At 41.4% G+C, this 16,377-nt stretch overlaps 1 protein-coding gene across 1 annotated transcript in view; it reads right to left on the bottom strand.

The window, feature by feature from the left end:
• LOC306980980 (protein crumbs homolog 1-like) overlaps positions 1-15,858 on the bottom strand; it is a 36,645-nt gene extending 20,787 nt beyond the window's left edge. Inside the window, exons 1-4 of the mRNA XM_079580526.1 lie at positions 15,486-15,858; positions 2,353-3,048; positions 1,971-2,166; positions 600-739 (exon numbers count right to left, since the gene is read on the bottom strand). Of these exons, the coding sequence (XP_079436652.1) occupies positions 600-739; positions 1,971-2,166; positions 2,353-3,048; positions 15,486-15,555 (1,102 nt within the window). The 5' untranslated portion in view covers positions 15,556-15,858. The remainder of the gene's footprint in view (positions 1-599; positions 740-1,970; positions 2,167-2,352; positions 3,049-15,485) is intronic.
• Between the last annotated feature and the right edge of the window lie 519 nt (positions 15,859-16,377).

The raw sequence follows: 16,377 nt of genomic DNA, 5'->3' as shown, positions 1-16,377 counted from the left end.
ATGTCAGGCAAGTTGCATTTCACCTGTTTTATTTACATCCTCTCCTGCTTTTAGCTGCTCTTCGGTGCCTACAAGCTTCCAAATTATGAGCAGTCGTTTGAAATTGAGTAATGTACTATGTTGAGTCGAGGGAAGAAAAAATATGAATTAATCTCATCTGATGATGAGAGATATTTGGAAGATCACACAAGTCTGTTCTGAATTTATTGAATTTAAAATTTCTCATGCATGTCAGTAGTGTCACACATTCACACACACAAAAATCTGATCATTGTATGCCTCATTTGTTAATTTGCTATTATGTTTTATTCAGGCTTGAGGAACTACTTCATACACCTTTGGTCTTGGTGTTGTTTGCATCATAACTTAAAATACTGTATGTGTCTTGAGAACACTGATAGGTTTGATGATGTTATAAAATGCAGTTACACTAAACACCAGCAGGGGGTGCATTTCCTCCTTTGGCACACCGCGGAACAGCAGTGCATAGAGCAAACTTGTGTAAAGTTTATGAATCGGCAGACATGTTAATCAGCGTCGGAAAAAGGGTAAAACACAGAGGAGAATGAGGCTACATGAGGAGGTGTGTGAATCTTTACCTGTCCAGCACTGGCAGTGGTACTGGTTGACCTCTTCCAAGCAGGTGGCCCCGTTCTGGCAGGGGTTGGACGCGCACTCAGGAATGTCCTCCTCACAGTGCACCCCCACGAAGCCCGTCCCGTCACAGTCACACTCATAACTGCGAAGATGAAACAGCAAACATCCCCACAGGCATTTAAAAACTAAAGCTATTCATAAGACCGGTTTAGAGAAGTCTGAAGCGGAAATGGAACCCAGACGACTGTAGGTCTTTGTGGTATGTGAAATGAGCTGTCAGACCAACTACATATGACAACTTCAACAACTTACTTTGGGGGAGCAATCTTTTCTAAAGCTTAAGTCTCCTGCAGCTGGGACAATGAGGATAGCATAGAATACATTTTAAAGGCTGCTGTTGCAATTTGATGCAAACCGAACTGTAGATACTGTAGATACATATTCATTCAATTATTTACAGAACAACATTATAGTTCAAAAAGTCAATCCAGCACAAATACAGGATAGACACTATTGTTTTGCTCGAAGAAATAGCATTTTATTGAATTCAATATTCATCCTTATTATTCCATAAACCAGGAAGGCCAACCAATAAAAGATTTAAAAGTACCCAGTTCTTATGGTCCTGATACTAGGACCCGACCGATTTGAGCCTTTTTATCGGCTGGTATCTCCAGACCCGATAGAGACTTCCCATTTTTTGCACTGGAAGTCGCGGCTTTAAAAGATCCCTTTCACAACTTCCAAGGCCTCAGGGGAACGAGGGATCACGATGATCTGCAGCATGTTTGTACACCTGTTTGATATATTTTATGTTGTAGACTTTTGTGCATAATTTTAAGAGATGGAGACTTACCCTTTTTTTGTTTTGGAATCTACTGATTTTTGAACAAGCTCTCTTTGAAGTACCTACTAAACATGAATATACAGCGCCCCCTGCGGTCACAGTACAACACTGACACATTTAGAAGCATCATATAGGATTATAAACGAGACATTTTTGTTAAAATATCGGCCATGTCAACCCCCTTTATATTGATATTAGACCCCAAAATACCTTATCGGTCGAGCCCTCCCTGATACAGTATGTAATTGAATCTATTCTTTCCATTCCCTTCCACCGTATTCACCAGGTCTTCTATGCACCTCCAGACGCCTCATGATTCACTCACATAATCAGATTAATTCTTCTAAACTTTAATGTCTGGCCCGGCACATGGCCCTGTAGCACATGGGGCTTAGAGGCTCCAATGTGAACAGAGACATATGCTCAAGCGAGCGCTGAGGAAAAGGCAGCTGTGATGTAAAAACATGCTCCACAAATCACTGATACCCTCCCCTCGTATAATACTGATCATAGTTTAGTCTCTTACCCGTTGATGCCGTCTATGCACCTGCTCTCGTGCAGACAGGGGGCGCTGCTGCACTCGTCGATGTTGACCTCGCAGTCTGTGCCCATGAAGCCCGGCACGCACTGGCAGCGGTACATGGCCACCAGGTCCAGGCAGGTGGCGCCGTTCTGACAGGGGCCAGTCTCACACTCGTCGATCTCCACCTCACAGTTCACCCCTGAGGAGAGAAGAGAGGGGGGGGGATCCATCAGGGACGAGAAACTTATACACGGAGCAGCAATTAGCACTGTTTGCTCTCAATGTCAAGAAATGTCCAGCTGTATCGATTTATTGGTGTTTGTGTGATACTGACTTCTATTGGAAAGTATTACTAATACAAGGCAAAAACTTAAAAGTACTGTACCTTTGAACCCCGGCGCGCAGTCACACTGGTAATGGTCCACGAGGTCCAGGCACGTCCCGTTGTTCTGACACGGTTTCGACGCACATTCGTTGATGTCCAAATCGCAGTGGGAGCCCTGGAACCCCGGCACGCAGAAGCACTGGTACGTGTTCACCAGATCTTTGCAAATCGCCCCGTTCTTGCACGGCTCAGATCGGCACTCGTTTATATCCTGTTCGCAGTTTGTCCCTTCAAATCCAAGGGGGCAGTCACACCTCCGCCCTGCATCCGGTACGTCCAGACAAGTCCCTCCGTTTTGGCATTCTGCATCCGAACAAGTGGTCAGGTTTTCTCTGCAGTCGTCCCCTCCGAGCCCGATCGGACAGTGGCACGAATATCCATTGATTTTATTGACACATAAACTCTTGAGTCCCGTGCAGGGGTGGTCCAGGCACTCATCGAGGTCCTCTGTGCAGTTTTGTCCCGTGAAGCCTTCGGGACAGTGGCACGTGTGGTTGCCCGTGCCCAGTGTGGAGGTGCAGTTCGAGCATGGGGCGTCTGAACAGGGGTCGTACAGTTCCTGGCAGAGCGAACCCGTGAACCACACGGGCGTCCTGGGACAGAGGCATACATAGTCGCCCATGTTCTCCAGACAGGTGGCACCGTTGAGGCAGGGGGAGGAGAGGCACTTGTCCGCCGCTGCTGTGCACAAGAGGCCTGTGAGAAGAAGAGGAGCAGCAGTTAGAAGAGTATAAGGCAGTCTAGGTGTCCTGTCGTGAGTTCACAGATCTGACCATTTACTGTCTCACAGGAAAGAAGAAAGCAGTCTCAAAGGTCCCAAGCTCTAATTCTTTATTGGACTGCCTTTAGCTTTGATTTGTTTCAATAAGCTTCTGCAATGTCAAAAGATCCAGTGTTGCATTCATTTTTCAAGATTTTGCGTTGCACTGTCATCTTGGAATATGCCCATACCAACAGGGAAGAAGAAACACATTGATGGAACAACCTGCTCATTCAGGATGTTCAGGTCATCAGCTGATCTCATTCTTTGAGAGCATAGTGCTGTTGAACCTATGACCAACTTCAACAACCCCAGATCTGAGTAGTTGACTTTTAAATGGTGACTTTATCTTCTTGAGTATTATTATTTCAGTATGACAGATTTTCTTTCACGTCTTTAAAGCAGGAATCTATAACAACAACATTTCTTTGGTATAAAAATGTTTAACACATTGATCAGCAGTGTCCACATGCCCCATGAAGAACGCTCTTTTAACTCGGACATGAACTTCTTGTTGTAGTGCCATCGGCATCAGCGTGCGCCTGATCTGCTTTACCTGTGGCTAATTCAGTGGGCTTGGAGCCACTCTGACCTTTGAAGATGCTTAGAAACAGAAACCAGGAGAAGAAAGCCCCTTACATCTGCTCTATATGCTCCGGTGTTAAGGTGACAGCTGGCCTCCTCAGACCACCACTCTGCACGTGTGTCAATGAACATTATCTCTCACTCAACGTCTTTGTCACAAAGCTGCACGGCCAAGAGGCTTTGGAACAAAAAAGGGGAATTAATTAAGGAAGATTTAATCAATTTAATGGCCAACTGTCTGCAACTTTACAATTGCATGGCCTTTCTTTGAACTTGTTAAGAGCCTGACGCTTGATTATTTAATTCTATTGCGGTAGCAAAAGCGCTAAAGGCGAAAAAACAGGCAACATGTCAGTAAAAGTATAAATTGTATAAAAATCTGTATGAATTTAAATTTCAATATCCATTTGTAGTAAAGTATTTGTATTATGATTTTAAAACAAAACATAATTCAAATTGGAAAGTGCATTCATTGCTACTGCAATATTTATCAGCATTGGTTGATGGTACTGGAGACAAAAAAGATTGGCTTTTCTAAGTAAAATAGATTACTTATGTTTTTTAAGATTATTTTTAAGACTTTTTAAGACTATTATTATTAGTTTAGTTCTTTCCTACACTGTGACTTACGTAAAACGAACATATCATGCACATTTACCTCTTATACATAGAGTAGTTGTTGTTCACCTGACTTTTCCATTTAAATTAATATGCATGTATGTATGGAAAAGGCACTTGTTGACTAAAGACAGCTCTTTTATTATCTCCTTTGTTGCTTGGAGCGCCCTCCACTGGCAGAGTGGGGAAAATAAACATGGCAATATGAAACAACAGCACTGTTGTATCTAACAGCACGCTAAGAAATGGTGACTGCTCAGAATGGGATAAGTGATGGTTTGGACTTGGAAAATGGAGAACACTTCCAGATTCTATTACACAACAAAATCCGGCAGCTGTGGATCAGACACCTTAAAGTAGAAGAAGTAATAAGTGGACATCATAACATGGTTAAATGTCAATTTTGCATGTTATATCTAATTTAATGAAATACAATTGAAAAAAAAAAAGAAGTTCCATGGATACCGGGCAAAATGTAATGTTATGATAGTGATGCTTCATGTTAAAATAGTGTCTTATAATTAATTAGCGCTTTCAACTTAATTGTTTGATCTAACCATTTAACATTGTTTTAACAAGTTTGAACAGAACATGTTCTCCTCTCACCATCTCTCTCCTCGCTCTCACCTCATTTCCCGTCACACTGTCAGTTCCTCTGAGCCCCACGTTATCACATCCTTTATCTGCTCTGAAACCAGCAGCGCCCCGACACCCCCCAAAACACCCGCCACCCCCTAAAACCACCCCCCGCACACTGTTTTTCTGAGAATAAACTTGGGGAAATAGTGCAACCTTGACGTCATTAAATCAAAAAGAAGAATAAGATAAAGCTAGAGAGGATAGATAACACAAAAGCAATTTCCAAATCAACTGAAACAACTGAACTGAAAGACTATCACAGGTTTAAATTGGGATGGGATCTAAATCGGGTAATACCACTATTACCTTCTCCCCCTTCCGTCTTTCTTCAAACACCCTTCACTTCCAGCTGTGACGAGCCACAGACGTTTGCTCCTTCTGCTCTTCCTATGTCTTCTCTCACTCACCTCTGTATCTGGACCCTTCAGACATGTTTACTTTAGTGTTTACATGGATTACACCAGTCAAGCAGTCTGAAGCTTTGTACTGATGATTACTGCAATTTAGCCTTTTAATATCAAGATTCAATTCACTGTGCACATTTGAATAATGTTCGAGCGCATTGATATTTGAGCCACGATGGAACAATTGTCAGTAGATCATAAGCCTTTCCAACAGAATATCTTTATGATTGTATCCACTAAAAAGTACACAATTGGCCGAGACTGTTGAAATGACAGCTGCTCAGTTCTTTTGTCCATGAGTTCAGATGTTTCTTTATTACAAAGCATGTATAAAAAAATGTATCCCAAGAAAACAATATGTTTTAACAGATTCAACGGCAAAACAACAGTTTTTATGGACCATCTGTGATAAATAATATGTCATACTTGTTGAGAACATAGACCGTAAAATTAAGAATGGACTGAGCAGAGCTTAATTTGTAAATTTGTAGTTTCAGGAATACCTCCCGCGGGAGGTGTTCCAGGCATGTCCTAGTGGGACAAGGCCTCGTGGAAGACCCAGGACACGGTGGTGGGACTATGTCTCCGAGCTGGCCTGGTGTCGCCTCGGGGTCCCCCCAGAACAGCTGGAGGAGGTGTGTGTGGATCGGGAAGTTTGGGCATCTCTGCTGAGACTGCTGCCCCCGCGACCCGGCCCCGGATAAAGCGGAAGAAAATGGATGGATGGATGGATAGTTTCAGGAACACTTTTGGTCTGATGTGATGAAGTAGGGGAACAGGCCAGAACAGTCTCATTAAAGGGACTATATAGAGTTTAAAAATGTTAAAATTATGTATTTTTCTCGCTCCCTACATGTTCCAGCAAAGTCATAAGATATAGAATGAGCCCAGATCTATTCACCACATCTGCCTCTAAAGTCCTGCACTTGTCATGCACTTGCATCTAGCCCCTTTAAACACCATTATATAATCTCTAATCTTTGCTGGATCCTCCAAAATAGTTTCCGGATCCTGTACTCTGAAAAACTAAAAGGTGGGAGAATGCAGTCCCCAAAACGGGCGGCACGGTAGCGCAGTGGCTAGCGCTCATGCTTCACAGCTAGAAGGTCCTGGGTTTGATTCCAACTTGTACAGGGCCTTTCTGTGTGGAGTTTACATGTTCTCCCTGTGTCTGCGTAGGTTTCCTCCGGGTATTCTGGTTTCCCCTACCACAAAAGGATAATCCTCCAGCCAGGTAATACTGACCATGCCGGCAGTTCGCTGTTCCGACAGGTCGCCCCAGCATCTCAATGCCCCGGCATTGAGAATGGGTCAAATGCAGCCGAATGCCAATTTGGCTGGGTTTTTGGAGCCAGCTACATTATTTGGAATATAGTGCAAGAATAAATAGTCAAAGGATAAAATTGGGACGAAGTTGTGCATGTTAAGACAAACACATGAGAAAGGAGGTGAGAATGACAAGACTGAGTTCAATAATGACAAATTTACAACAGAAATGAGAAAGTCCAAAGGAACAAGGAACTTCTAACTGCCAATTCCTTATGGTTTCAGGAACAGGTAGGCCACAATGTGACCATTCTTAACTCATTGACTGCCAATGACGCCTATAGACGTCAATTGGGGTTTTCAATGGGAACAGCTGCCTTTAGCATGTCTGGTGTTAAAATCTATGTTGTGCTGCCTAATGCTGCCACCTAGTGACTCAATTAAAGAACTTGTTATTTTATTGAGTCACTAGGTGGCAGCATTTCTCTTTCATTTTCTCAGCTTTTTGGTCAGAAAACAGCATTTTGGGTGATTTCACCTATTTTCTACGTACAATTACTAAAGAATGGAAAGAGGTACAAACAAACCTTTTTTTTAGATGAAAGAAGAGAGTCTAATCTTTCTTTTGGTGGGTTGACATAGACCTAGACCTAAATTTTCTGTGGGTCTTGAAAAACAGTCAAAATCCTGAAAAACCTGTGGCAGTGGGGAGCTCTCTGATTTGAAAATGGCTGACAGTCAGTGAGTTAAATGTAATCTCTGGTTGAGAACAACTGCATTAGAGAGTATATAAAGAAAGCAGAGTACAACCAAAGTGCTGTTATCCATGGAGGCTGCCAAATGACAGATGCCCAGTCAGATCCATTTAAGTGGACTACGCTACAGAGCACAGATCCCCTTCCAAAACAAAGTCAAACACGCAAAGTTACACTGCACACTGACAAAACATGGAGATCAAACAATCATCGGCTGCACCTCATCGCACATTTGTTTGAGAGGCAGGATTGGGGCGTGCTCTGAATCTATTGGTGTGTTTCCATGTTCCGACAGCAATGAGGTAAAATTTCCCCAAGGATGATGTGATGCCTGTAGTCTTTTATTGTTAGGTCTCAAGCCAAACTGTTTACCACTGTTTTATTTATTGATAAAGCATAAAAGTTAAACCCACTTCCACCCAAATGAGCCTTCTCCCTCCCAAAACGCGTGTCGCACTTCGCATCATTCGACCCACAATCACACGTTCCAGCACCTTTCCCCTCTCTTTTCACCTCTAACTATGAAGCCATGACGCATTCCTGGGGCACTGATAAGACCATCCCCCAAAATGTGTCATAGATCACGTCGGGACCCACCCCGCGGACTCCCTTCTCCCTGGTGCAGACTGGTACGGCGCGCTCAGGCCAAGGCTGACACTGAGCAGAGCAAGCTGGCAGGTAGATCGACACTCCCCAGACTCCCTCAGATAAGAGGAGAGCCGTTAACAACCACCACCGGATCACTCTTAAAACAGTTTTACCCTGATGTTTATGTAGGTAAGGAGGGCGCCTTTATATGTGATTTATGGACAACGCACAAGGGATTCTTCTATAAAGTTTACTGAAGTGATGTCATAGGCAGGTGGATAGTGTCCAGGCTCGAATCTAGTCAATGATAGGCTTTTTATTTATTGATGAAGGATGAGGTCACATAATATGGAAAATTGCTATATAGGACTATAGATCCGTAATCATCAAAAATTCTTCACCTTGGTGCTCCTGAGTCCTGGCCAAACCTAGCTCATAATCTATGTTTCTCTGGCCGATCACCAACTGCTTTGGGCACTGAGTGAAGGATTGGTCAACTATAATCAATAGACAATAGACAATCAATTCTACAACATTTTATGTGATGGTAGCAACACTGAGATCACTTTCGGTAGTGATCAGTGACCAAAATGTCTCATAGCTCTGGGAAAATGACCATCTAACATGAGATAAATGACTTTAAATCGTTTGAATGAAGGCACTATATGTTGAATTTGAGTCAGTTTGAACGATTAGAGAAGATGAAAATGCTTTTACTTTAAAAAAATATGACACCATATGATCTAAATTGAGAAAAAAAAGCTTGTTCCATTGGCAACAAGAAGTCTTATTTTATGTGAGACTAGAATAAACCTCCTCAAACTTTAGATTGCTTTTAGGGCTACACGGTATTGAAGTAACTTGCAATATGGGATACGGCTGTGCAGTATCGCGATAACTATATTATTGCGATATTTCACAAAACCATTTCAACACAATATGGTCCATTCTAATTAAACACAAACTGTAACTAAATGAGGAAATGTTTAACTAAAACTTTAACTAGAACTTTTACAAATTCAGTGTAAAGACTATAGTGATGTTGCGATATATTGTGGCTTCTTGTGATACGTATATTGCATCACCTAATATCGCGATACAATATTTCTTGTGATATATTGTGCAGCCCTACATTGAATTATCCAGTCACTCCGAACTCCTTGCCAATTTAGATCAGATTCAGGATGATCATCTAACATAATGGTGTCACAAATAAATGTTGTAAATCCCTGCACATTGAGCAACTGTTTATGTGAATTAATCAATACGGGGCTAGACTGTTTGCTCCATAAACAATCGTTCTCGCAAATAAACATTTACCCGAGCAGAGCAGCTCCCTAAACCCAGACAGCGGTTGCGAGTGAAGTATTGCCCTGTAGCAGGTGCGCAGAGGGGGCTGAGGGGAAACTGTTGACTGTGACTCACGGCAACAGAAAAGCACAAAGCTCAGAGAAACGGGGCCGCTGCGGGGAACAGCTCTGAATCACGGATCACAGAGGAGGAAGCCCCTGGCAAACACAATGCTGTCTCTGAAGGAGTTTCGTCTGATCCGACACTGAGACTGAGCGGGCGCGCTGTAAGACAGAGCGGTGTCTTTAAGTTAGAAAGACTTTTAGCAAGGAAAACAATCTTCATATGAGGAGTTTTAGATTTGATATGCCTATGTCTGACTTTGTGCCTATAGTCAGATAGGCTGGCTAAATCTGATTCTTGCTCACATAATAAACTCTTTCTAGCTGTGTCTTTGCCCACACAAATATAGCAGGGTGTAGATGTGATGTACAATATAGCAGGGTCTATGCCACAGAAGTCCAGCACTTTTCTGGCCTTATCGTACTTTATTTGACTTGTTTATTTGTACTTTATTCACCACTGAGATTTCAGAATTTCCAAGTCTTCAAAGTCCGGGCTCCAGACAAGGGGATAACATGCAAACTTTAATCACCAGCTGGGACTTTGCAGTAGGGTGGGGTACCGTTAAATGTTACCAGTATGTAATCAAAAAAAACATATATATCGGAAGAAGGTACCGAAAAAATATGTTATTATTTTTAGAGACCAAGTTTTGATACCTGTTTGTGCAGGGACAGCACAGAAAAAAAACAGAAAAAGTAAGTACACCGTTTGGAATTTCTCACATTTCTGCCTAAATTTGTCATAAAATGTGGTCTGATCTTCATCAAAATCATGATAATGAGTAAACTGTAGTTTTTGTCGTTGCAGATTAGACGCTCACAACGATCAGGATGAATCTTGGACCATTCCTTTTACAAAACTGCTGCAGTTCAGTGAGATTCAGGGGGTGTACTTACTTATTCCACGCTATCCTGTGAATGCTTATGTTATGCAAATGTAAATGTTTGGGTGGTATTAATTTAAGCACACTGTTTAATTAGTCCTGTGATTTTGATGAAGATCAGACCACATTTAGTGACTAATTTAGTGAATTCCAATTTAGAAATTCCAAATGGTGTACTTTCTTCCCACTGTTTTTGGTTGTTTCAGCTCTGATAAATAGTTTTTTATGGACTAAATTAACATTAGTGTTCTGTTTTCTGGTTCCAGATGAGAAATATTTTTATATATGTATCGAAAAAAAAGTATTGTTTTAGGTATTGTTATTGAAAACTAAGTATCGTTAGAATACCAGTATCGGGAAAAACTGAACAGAAACCCAGCCCTACTGAAGCAGTAGTACTAACTCACTTTTCATCAGTATCAATTGGATTATTTAATTTTTTTGGTTTGTTTGTTTTACACAGTTGAAATATTTCAGATCATGAAGATTTGACCAAAAAGTCAATTAGCGAGACAATCTAAAGCGATTAAAAACAGTAAAAAAAACTCAAAGTTACCAAACCCCAAATCCCCTGTGGGTAGTGCGGAGCTCTAGCCTCACAGCAGGAGGTGGGGGATTAGGCTGGGAGGAAACTGGGCAGAAAAATGCAGCGATCTCGAGTGAATCAGGCTCAAACGCACTTGCCTTTTGTCTGGTACAGAGGCTGCGTCACCTGTTACACTGTTGCTGTTTGGATAAATGCTGTAAAGTGGAGCTAAGAGGAGCTCGGGCTCCGTGAGTCATCATACAGGAATCCCCACCACTTTAGATTCACTTTCTTTTGTTGTATTTTCATTCATTGTGTGCGCGCCTTTCACATGTTCTAAAAGACAGGAATGTTTGCATGTTCTTCACCGTGTCTGCGTGGGTTTCCTCTGGGTGCTCCTTTGTCTCCCATCCAACACATGCACAACGAGCTAAAACCTCCAGATATACAGTGGTCCTAACAAAACTTAAAGCTCGGGATATTTGCTGCAGAGAAAACGTTTCAAAATGAATAATTCACAAATATCTCAGATTGTTCAATGCCACCAAGATATTGGATAATGTAAAAAAAATAAAAATGTTTGTGGGATGTGCAGTATTGTGAGAGCTAGAAACATGGTAAGGACCAGGTAAAACAATTATAATGAAGATATTGCTAAGATGTTGTCATCCTGGGTTAGACATTTTCAGTTTGTTATTGATCAAAAAGAGAAAACAATTTCAATGCACTTAGAGATATATAAATCCAAGATAGCGCTAAGAAAATTTAAAGGTGCAATATGCAACTTTTTATGCGGAAACAAAAGTTGATATTTGTGTGTATTTGACCGTGTAGTGACCCAGTGGCTGTATGAGTGGTCAGCATGGTGCCTTTACTTTCCATCACTGTGGTTCCTACAATGGTCCAGGATCAATTGTTTTGTGGGTTTTCTGGTGAGAGGCTCCGTCAGCAGAGAAAACCTCCCAAACAATTGATCCTGGAGCGTCCTAAAAAAACACTGTGATGGGAAATAATTGTGCCATGCTGACCTCTCATACAGCCGCTGGGTCACTATAAGGTCAGACATTGCACAAGTATCAACTTCATTTTTCCACGTAAAAAGTTGCATTATGCAGCTTTAAGATCAAAGTATTAGTTTCAGGGACAATTATTTACAAACTGTCCTGTTCCTCTCTTCTCCTCCCTGTTCAGCAAATCCTTCTTAACTGAGGCTTAATGAGAATCACATCATGCCAACAGATGTCACTTTGATTGGCCCAACATTAGTTTATTTTCTGAGCTGTGAATGGCCAAAAGTGCAAAAATGAACCAATCATTTACAATATCTTGTTTGGAGTTAAGTTTGCATTGAAAGCTCTGCTTACTGTATGTAGAAAGCAGTGTTCAGCTCCTTGTTTGGGTCAGTGCTGCACAGCCTCTTAAGAGCACATTAGTCACGCTTTTATTGTGAAAGGGTGAGACGCACTTGTCTCCATGTGTATCAGCTGGAACTGGCAGCAAAACAAACTTACAGAAGAGGCTTCTGGACATCCCCTTTGGAACAAGTGCTACATGTGGATTTTTCATCTATGACTGGATTTAGATTTATATGCATAACTATTCAGTCGAAAACATGTCTCAAATGCATCAAAACAATACAAATATTTGTTTATTTATTTAAATACCAAAATGATGGTCTAAAACATATTTAGTTGCAGTTTTTCACCACATTTTTGATAAAACCTTTTTCTGTATTCTCCAGTTCTCTTTCCTCTGTTTGATGACATGCTTGCAAATCTTGAGAAATGTTATGCGAACATTAGAATACAGTATTCGGGCATTAAATTTGACTTGGTTCTGCCTGTGTATAAACCCTGTGTAACTCCAAACTGACACGGCACAATTTAAATGTAAGCTTGGCTTGAATTGCAAAAAACTATGATCCGAGTACGACGACACCTACAGTTCTACGGGTGGGACAAGTACCACAGTTTGATAAAACCTTTTCATAAAATTGCGCCATCTGCGACTTATTTGATGAACTGCATCTGTTATTTAAAATATTGCAACATAAAAAGAAAGTTGTATCTACATCTTCCCTAATGTCATTCCGTGTGTGCCAAAGCTAGCTTGATCATGCCCTCCATTTGAATACGTGTGGATTCTGTCAAGTGAGTATTTTTTTCTTCAGTGTAGTAAATTCCTTAAAAGAAAATAGACTTTGGCAATGTCCAGCCAATTCCAGTTTGATTTATGAGTTCTGGGCAATGCTACAACTTTCTTAAAGCCCTATTTTCCCTCAACAGTCCCAGCAGTGCTGCTTCAAATCTTTTTCTCTCCGAAAAAAACAACAACTAAAACTTGCCAGCACTCTTGCCATGCCTCTTAAAACCATCCCTCCCTCCTCTCGCTTCATTCAAAGCCCCCCAAAACAAAACCCCCTGCACAGCGAGGCACAGCCGCACGCTCAGGCAGCTCGTTACCATGGCGAACCTTAACAATGCGGCTCCACCAATGGGAGCGCAGGATTTGTCATTTTTAAACGAGCCCTCGCCGCCACCGCACAAACGAAGGTCGCGGGAACAAAACGGGTCAATGGGGGTTTCTTAAGGCACGGGACCCCCACCTCCCGTCCGGCTAATACTCGTCCACAGTATGACCAGAAGTACAGAGACATCTTTACTCTGTTACTACAAGGAGAAACTCTTTGAGGAAAGGTGCTTCTGGGAAGGATCTACACTTGTTGCACCTACTTATACTCAACAGTTGCCTGACATGAGGACAATTTTGCCATACAATCAGGAAGTTATATTTAAAGACATGTATACTTCCAAAAGGTTTGTCGGCAACACTTTAACTACACCTTATTTAGTCTTAATAAAGGATTAATCTACACTTAATTCATCATGAACAACATATTAGTTAAGGGTGACTAACACTACACTACAGTTAATGCTAAACTCATAATGGATAGTTCTGCACATACTTCACGTATTCGTTATTAAAGGTGCATTATGTAACTTTTTCACGTAAATAAAAGTTGATGTTCGAGCGTAGTTTAACTTTTTGTGTCCCAAGGGCTGTATATGATGCCTTTACTTTAGATCACAGTGCTCTCTACAGCACTCCAGGATCAATTGCTTTGTAGGTTTTCTGGTGATAGGGTCCAGCAACACTAAAAACCTACCAGAAACTCTTAAAGCAATGGACCCTGGAGCAGCTGTGATGGAAAGTAAAGGCGTTATGCTAACCACTCATACAGCTGCTGAGTCACTAAAAGCTCAAATACGCAATAATACAACTTTTTTTTCCCCCCACTTCTAAAGTTCCATAAAGCACCTTTAAGTAATTGAGAGCTAGTTGTGTTAGTGTACGTTTAATAAGGTGTTGTGACAGTGTTACAGTTTTTCTCATGACACCAATTGAAAAAGACATTGCATATTATCATTATATACCATTTGTCTGTCTGTTTATGATGAAAACACTTCATACTTTCAAGAAAAGGTATGGCAGGTGAATGAGGGAAAATCAAAAAATGTGTAAAAATATCAATTTGAAACTGTTCTTGTCAGTTCTTTTCATATTAAACTAAATTTTTTATATATTTTCAGGGATGATATTGGCATTTAAAGAGTGCACCAGGTTTAAACTCATGGATTAATTTGTTCATACTGTATTCATCTTTTGAATGAACTAGATATTACTGAGATACTTTGTAAAACATGCTAGCTGGAGGAGGGTTCAAAAGTTCAATAAATCAGCCTTGGAATTTGATATTTAACAATTATTCTGGGGGGAAAAAAGTGAATATATATACATCATAAAACTGTAAATGTTGGTTTGTCATACAGCTTTGCCCATATGATGAAACAGCACCAGAACGACGAGAGTTAGTATCGAAGAAGCTCGAGAACTGTTTTATGAGCTAGTAAAAAACGTTAGCATAAACCTCTCACCGTCTCTCTAAGTCGCCTGTTAAACTCGCGCACACTGATTTATATGCAGCGACTTGTGTTTGGGGATGCTCCGCCAAATTCCTGAAGTGGGCAAAGCTGAGAAGCTGCGTCTTTCATCGAAAACATGACCAACTTTTAAAATCATGAAGTCATTAACTAGTCACAGCTTTTCTTGGACTTAATTAATGATGGATATTCCATAATGGTCCTCAAGATTTTAAAGTTTTGCCTTTTAACAAAATCAAGAATGATCAAAGTGGGTCCAAAAATGAGACCATGATTAGTCTTAGTTTTAAGTCTATTTCATATTAGTCCAAATAAGGAAGCAATGGAAGCTTATTCTGTCCCGACTATTACTATTTTCACAACAAATAATGAATGAATTATCCCTTCATGTCTGAAACTGATTATTTCTTCCTTCTTCAGGTTGTATCCTTTTCAAAACAAACAACTATGCTGTCAATCTTTTAGATATTCAAGGAACCCTCATACAAGTACAGCTTACAAACAACATGTACCTGATTCATTTCATTCAGATACCAAAGAATAAAGACCTTAATTTACTAGGAAACATGGGGAGTTCTCTTAATAACAACAGGGAAACTGTTGCAAATTGCGTACTCTGTAATCAACCCGAAATCCATGGAATTTCCAACTTATTACCATGTTATTATCACTGTGCAGTAGCTTTTCTGGAACCAACTGAAGTCACTGCACCTGCCGACATGCGTCCTCTTCTACAACTTTCTACAACTCACCCAGTTTGAACATCATCACGGTCAGCAGCAGCGTCCTTTGATATCGGGACCAAACTCTTCCAAACTCCATGTCTCCTGACGCCAGAGCTGTGTCCAGTCATCCAAAACGGTCCGGGGCGTCCGTCTTTTCAAAAAGTCTTCCCCATCCGAAGCAGAAGAGACCCGCTCCATCCGCACATCCACATGGTTCAAAGTCACAGGAGCGCAGACGGGACGGGGAGCTCAGTGGGTTTGGGTGGAAGCATCGTGAAGCAGGACTTTTTCGAAAGAGGAGGAGAGGGGGGACCTGTCTGAGCGCTCCTCTGTTTTGGACTGTGGTGTTGGATCTCCCTGGGGACCAAGGCTGCCCGGAGTAGAGTGGAGTAATCACCCCAAGCAGAGGCTAAGGGGGAAGGGGGAGGGCGAAAACAAGGAATGGATTACGGGAGGAGCACGGAGCTGGCGTACGGATGAGACAGGCATTTCCTCAACAAAGCACCTGGGAGTCTGCTGCAAGAGGGAGAGGTCGGGCTACAGCTAAGTGTAAGGCTATAGTTCAAAAGTGTGATGTCTGAGAAAAGCTACCAAGATTAATGTATGGATCAATTCCCAACCTAATCATTGAACAGTAAAATGAATTTCTTTAGATGTGTCAAAACCATTTTATAAACCTTTGAATAATTTGCGGATTATTGTAAACACCACAATCAAATAATAAATTCTGCTCAGTCATTGAACGCACAGCAATTCGATTCAGGCTGTCATGCATCAAAGATTGTTTGGTTTTATATAACAGCTATCAAGAATTTTGTATTTTCTAGAGCTTTAGTGTAAAGATGGACGTGGGTTGTTGCGGGTGGGGTGTCCACAGTGTCCGACTTATCAGGCTGTAGCTGACCGAGGCAGAGAATAG

The sequence above is a fragment of the Gobius niger genome (assembly GCF_951799975.1).
Source record: "Gobius niger genome assembly, chromosome: 1".
In the NCBI taxonomy this organism is placed as follows: domain Eukaryota; kingdom Metazoa; phylum Chordata; class Actinopteri; order Gobiiformes; family Gobiidae; genus Gobius; species Gobius niger.
This window is presented reverse-complemented; position numbering and strand designations above follow the sequence as displayed.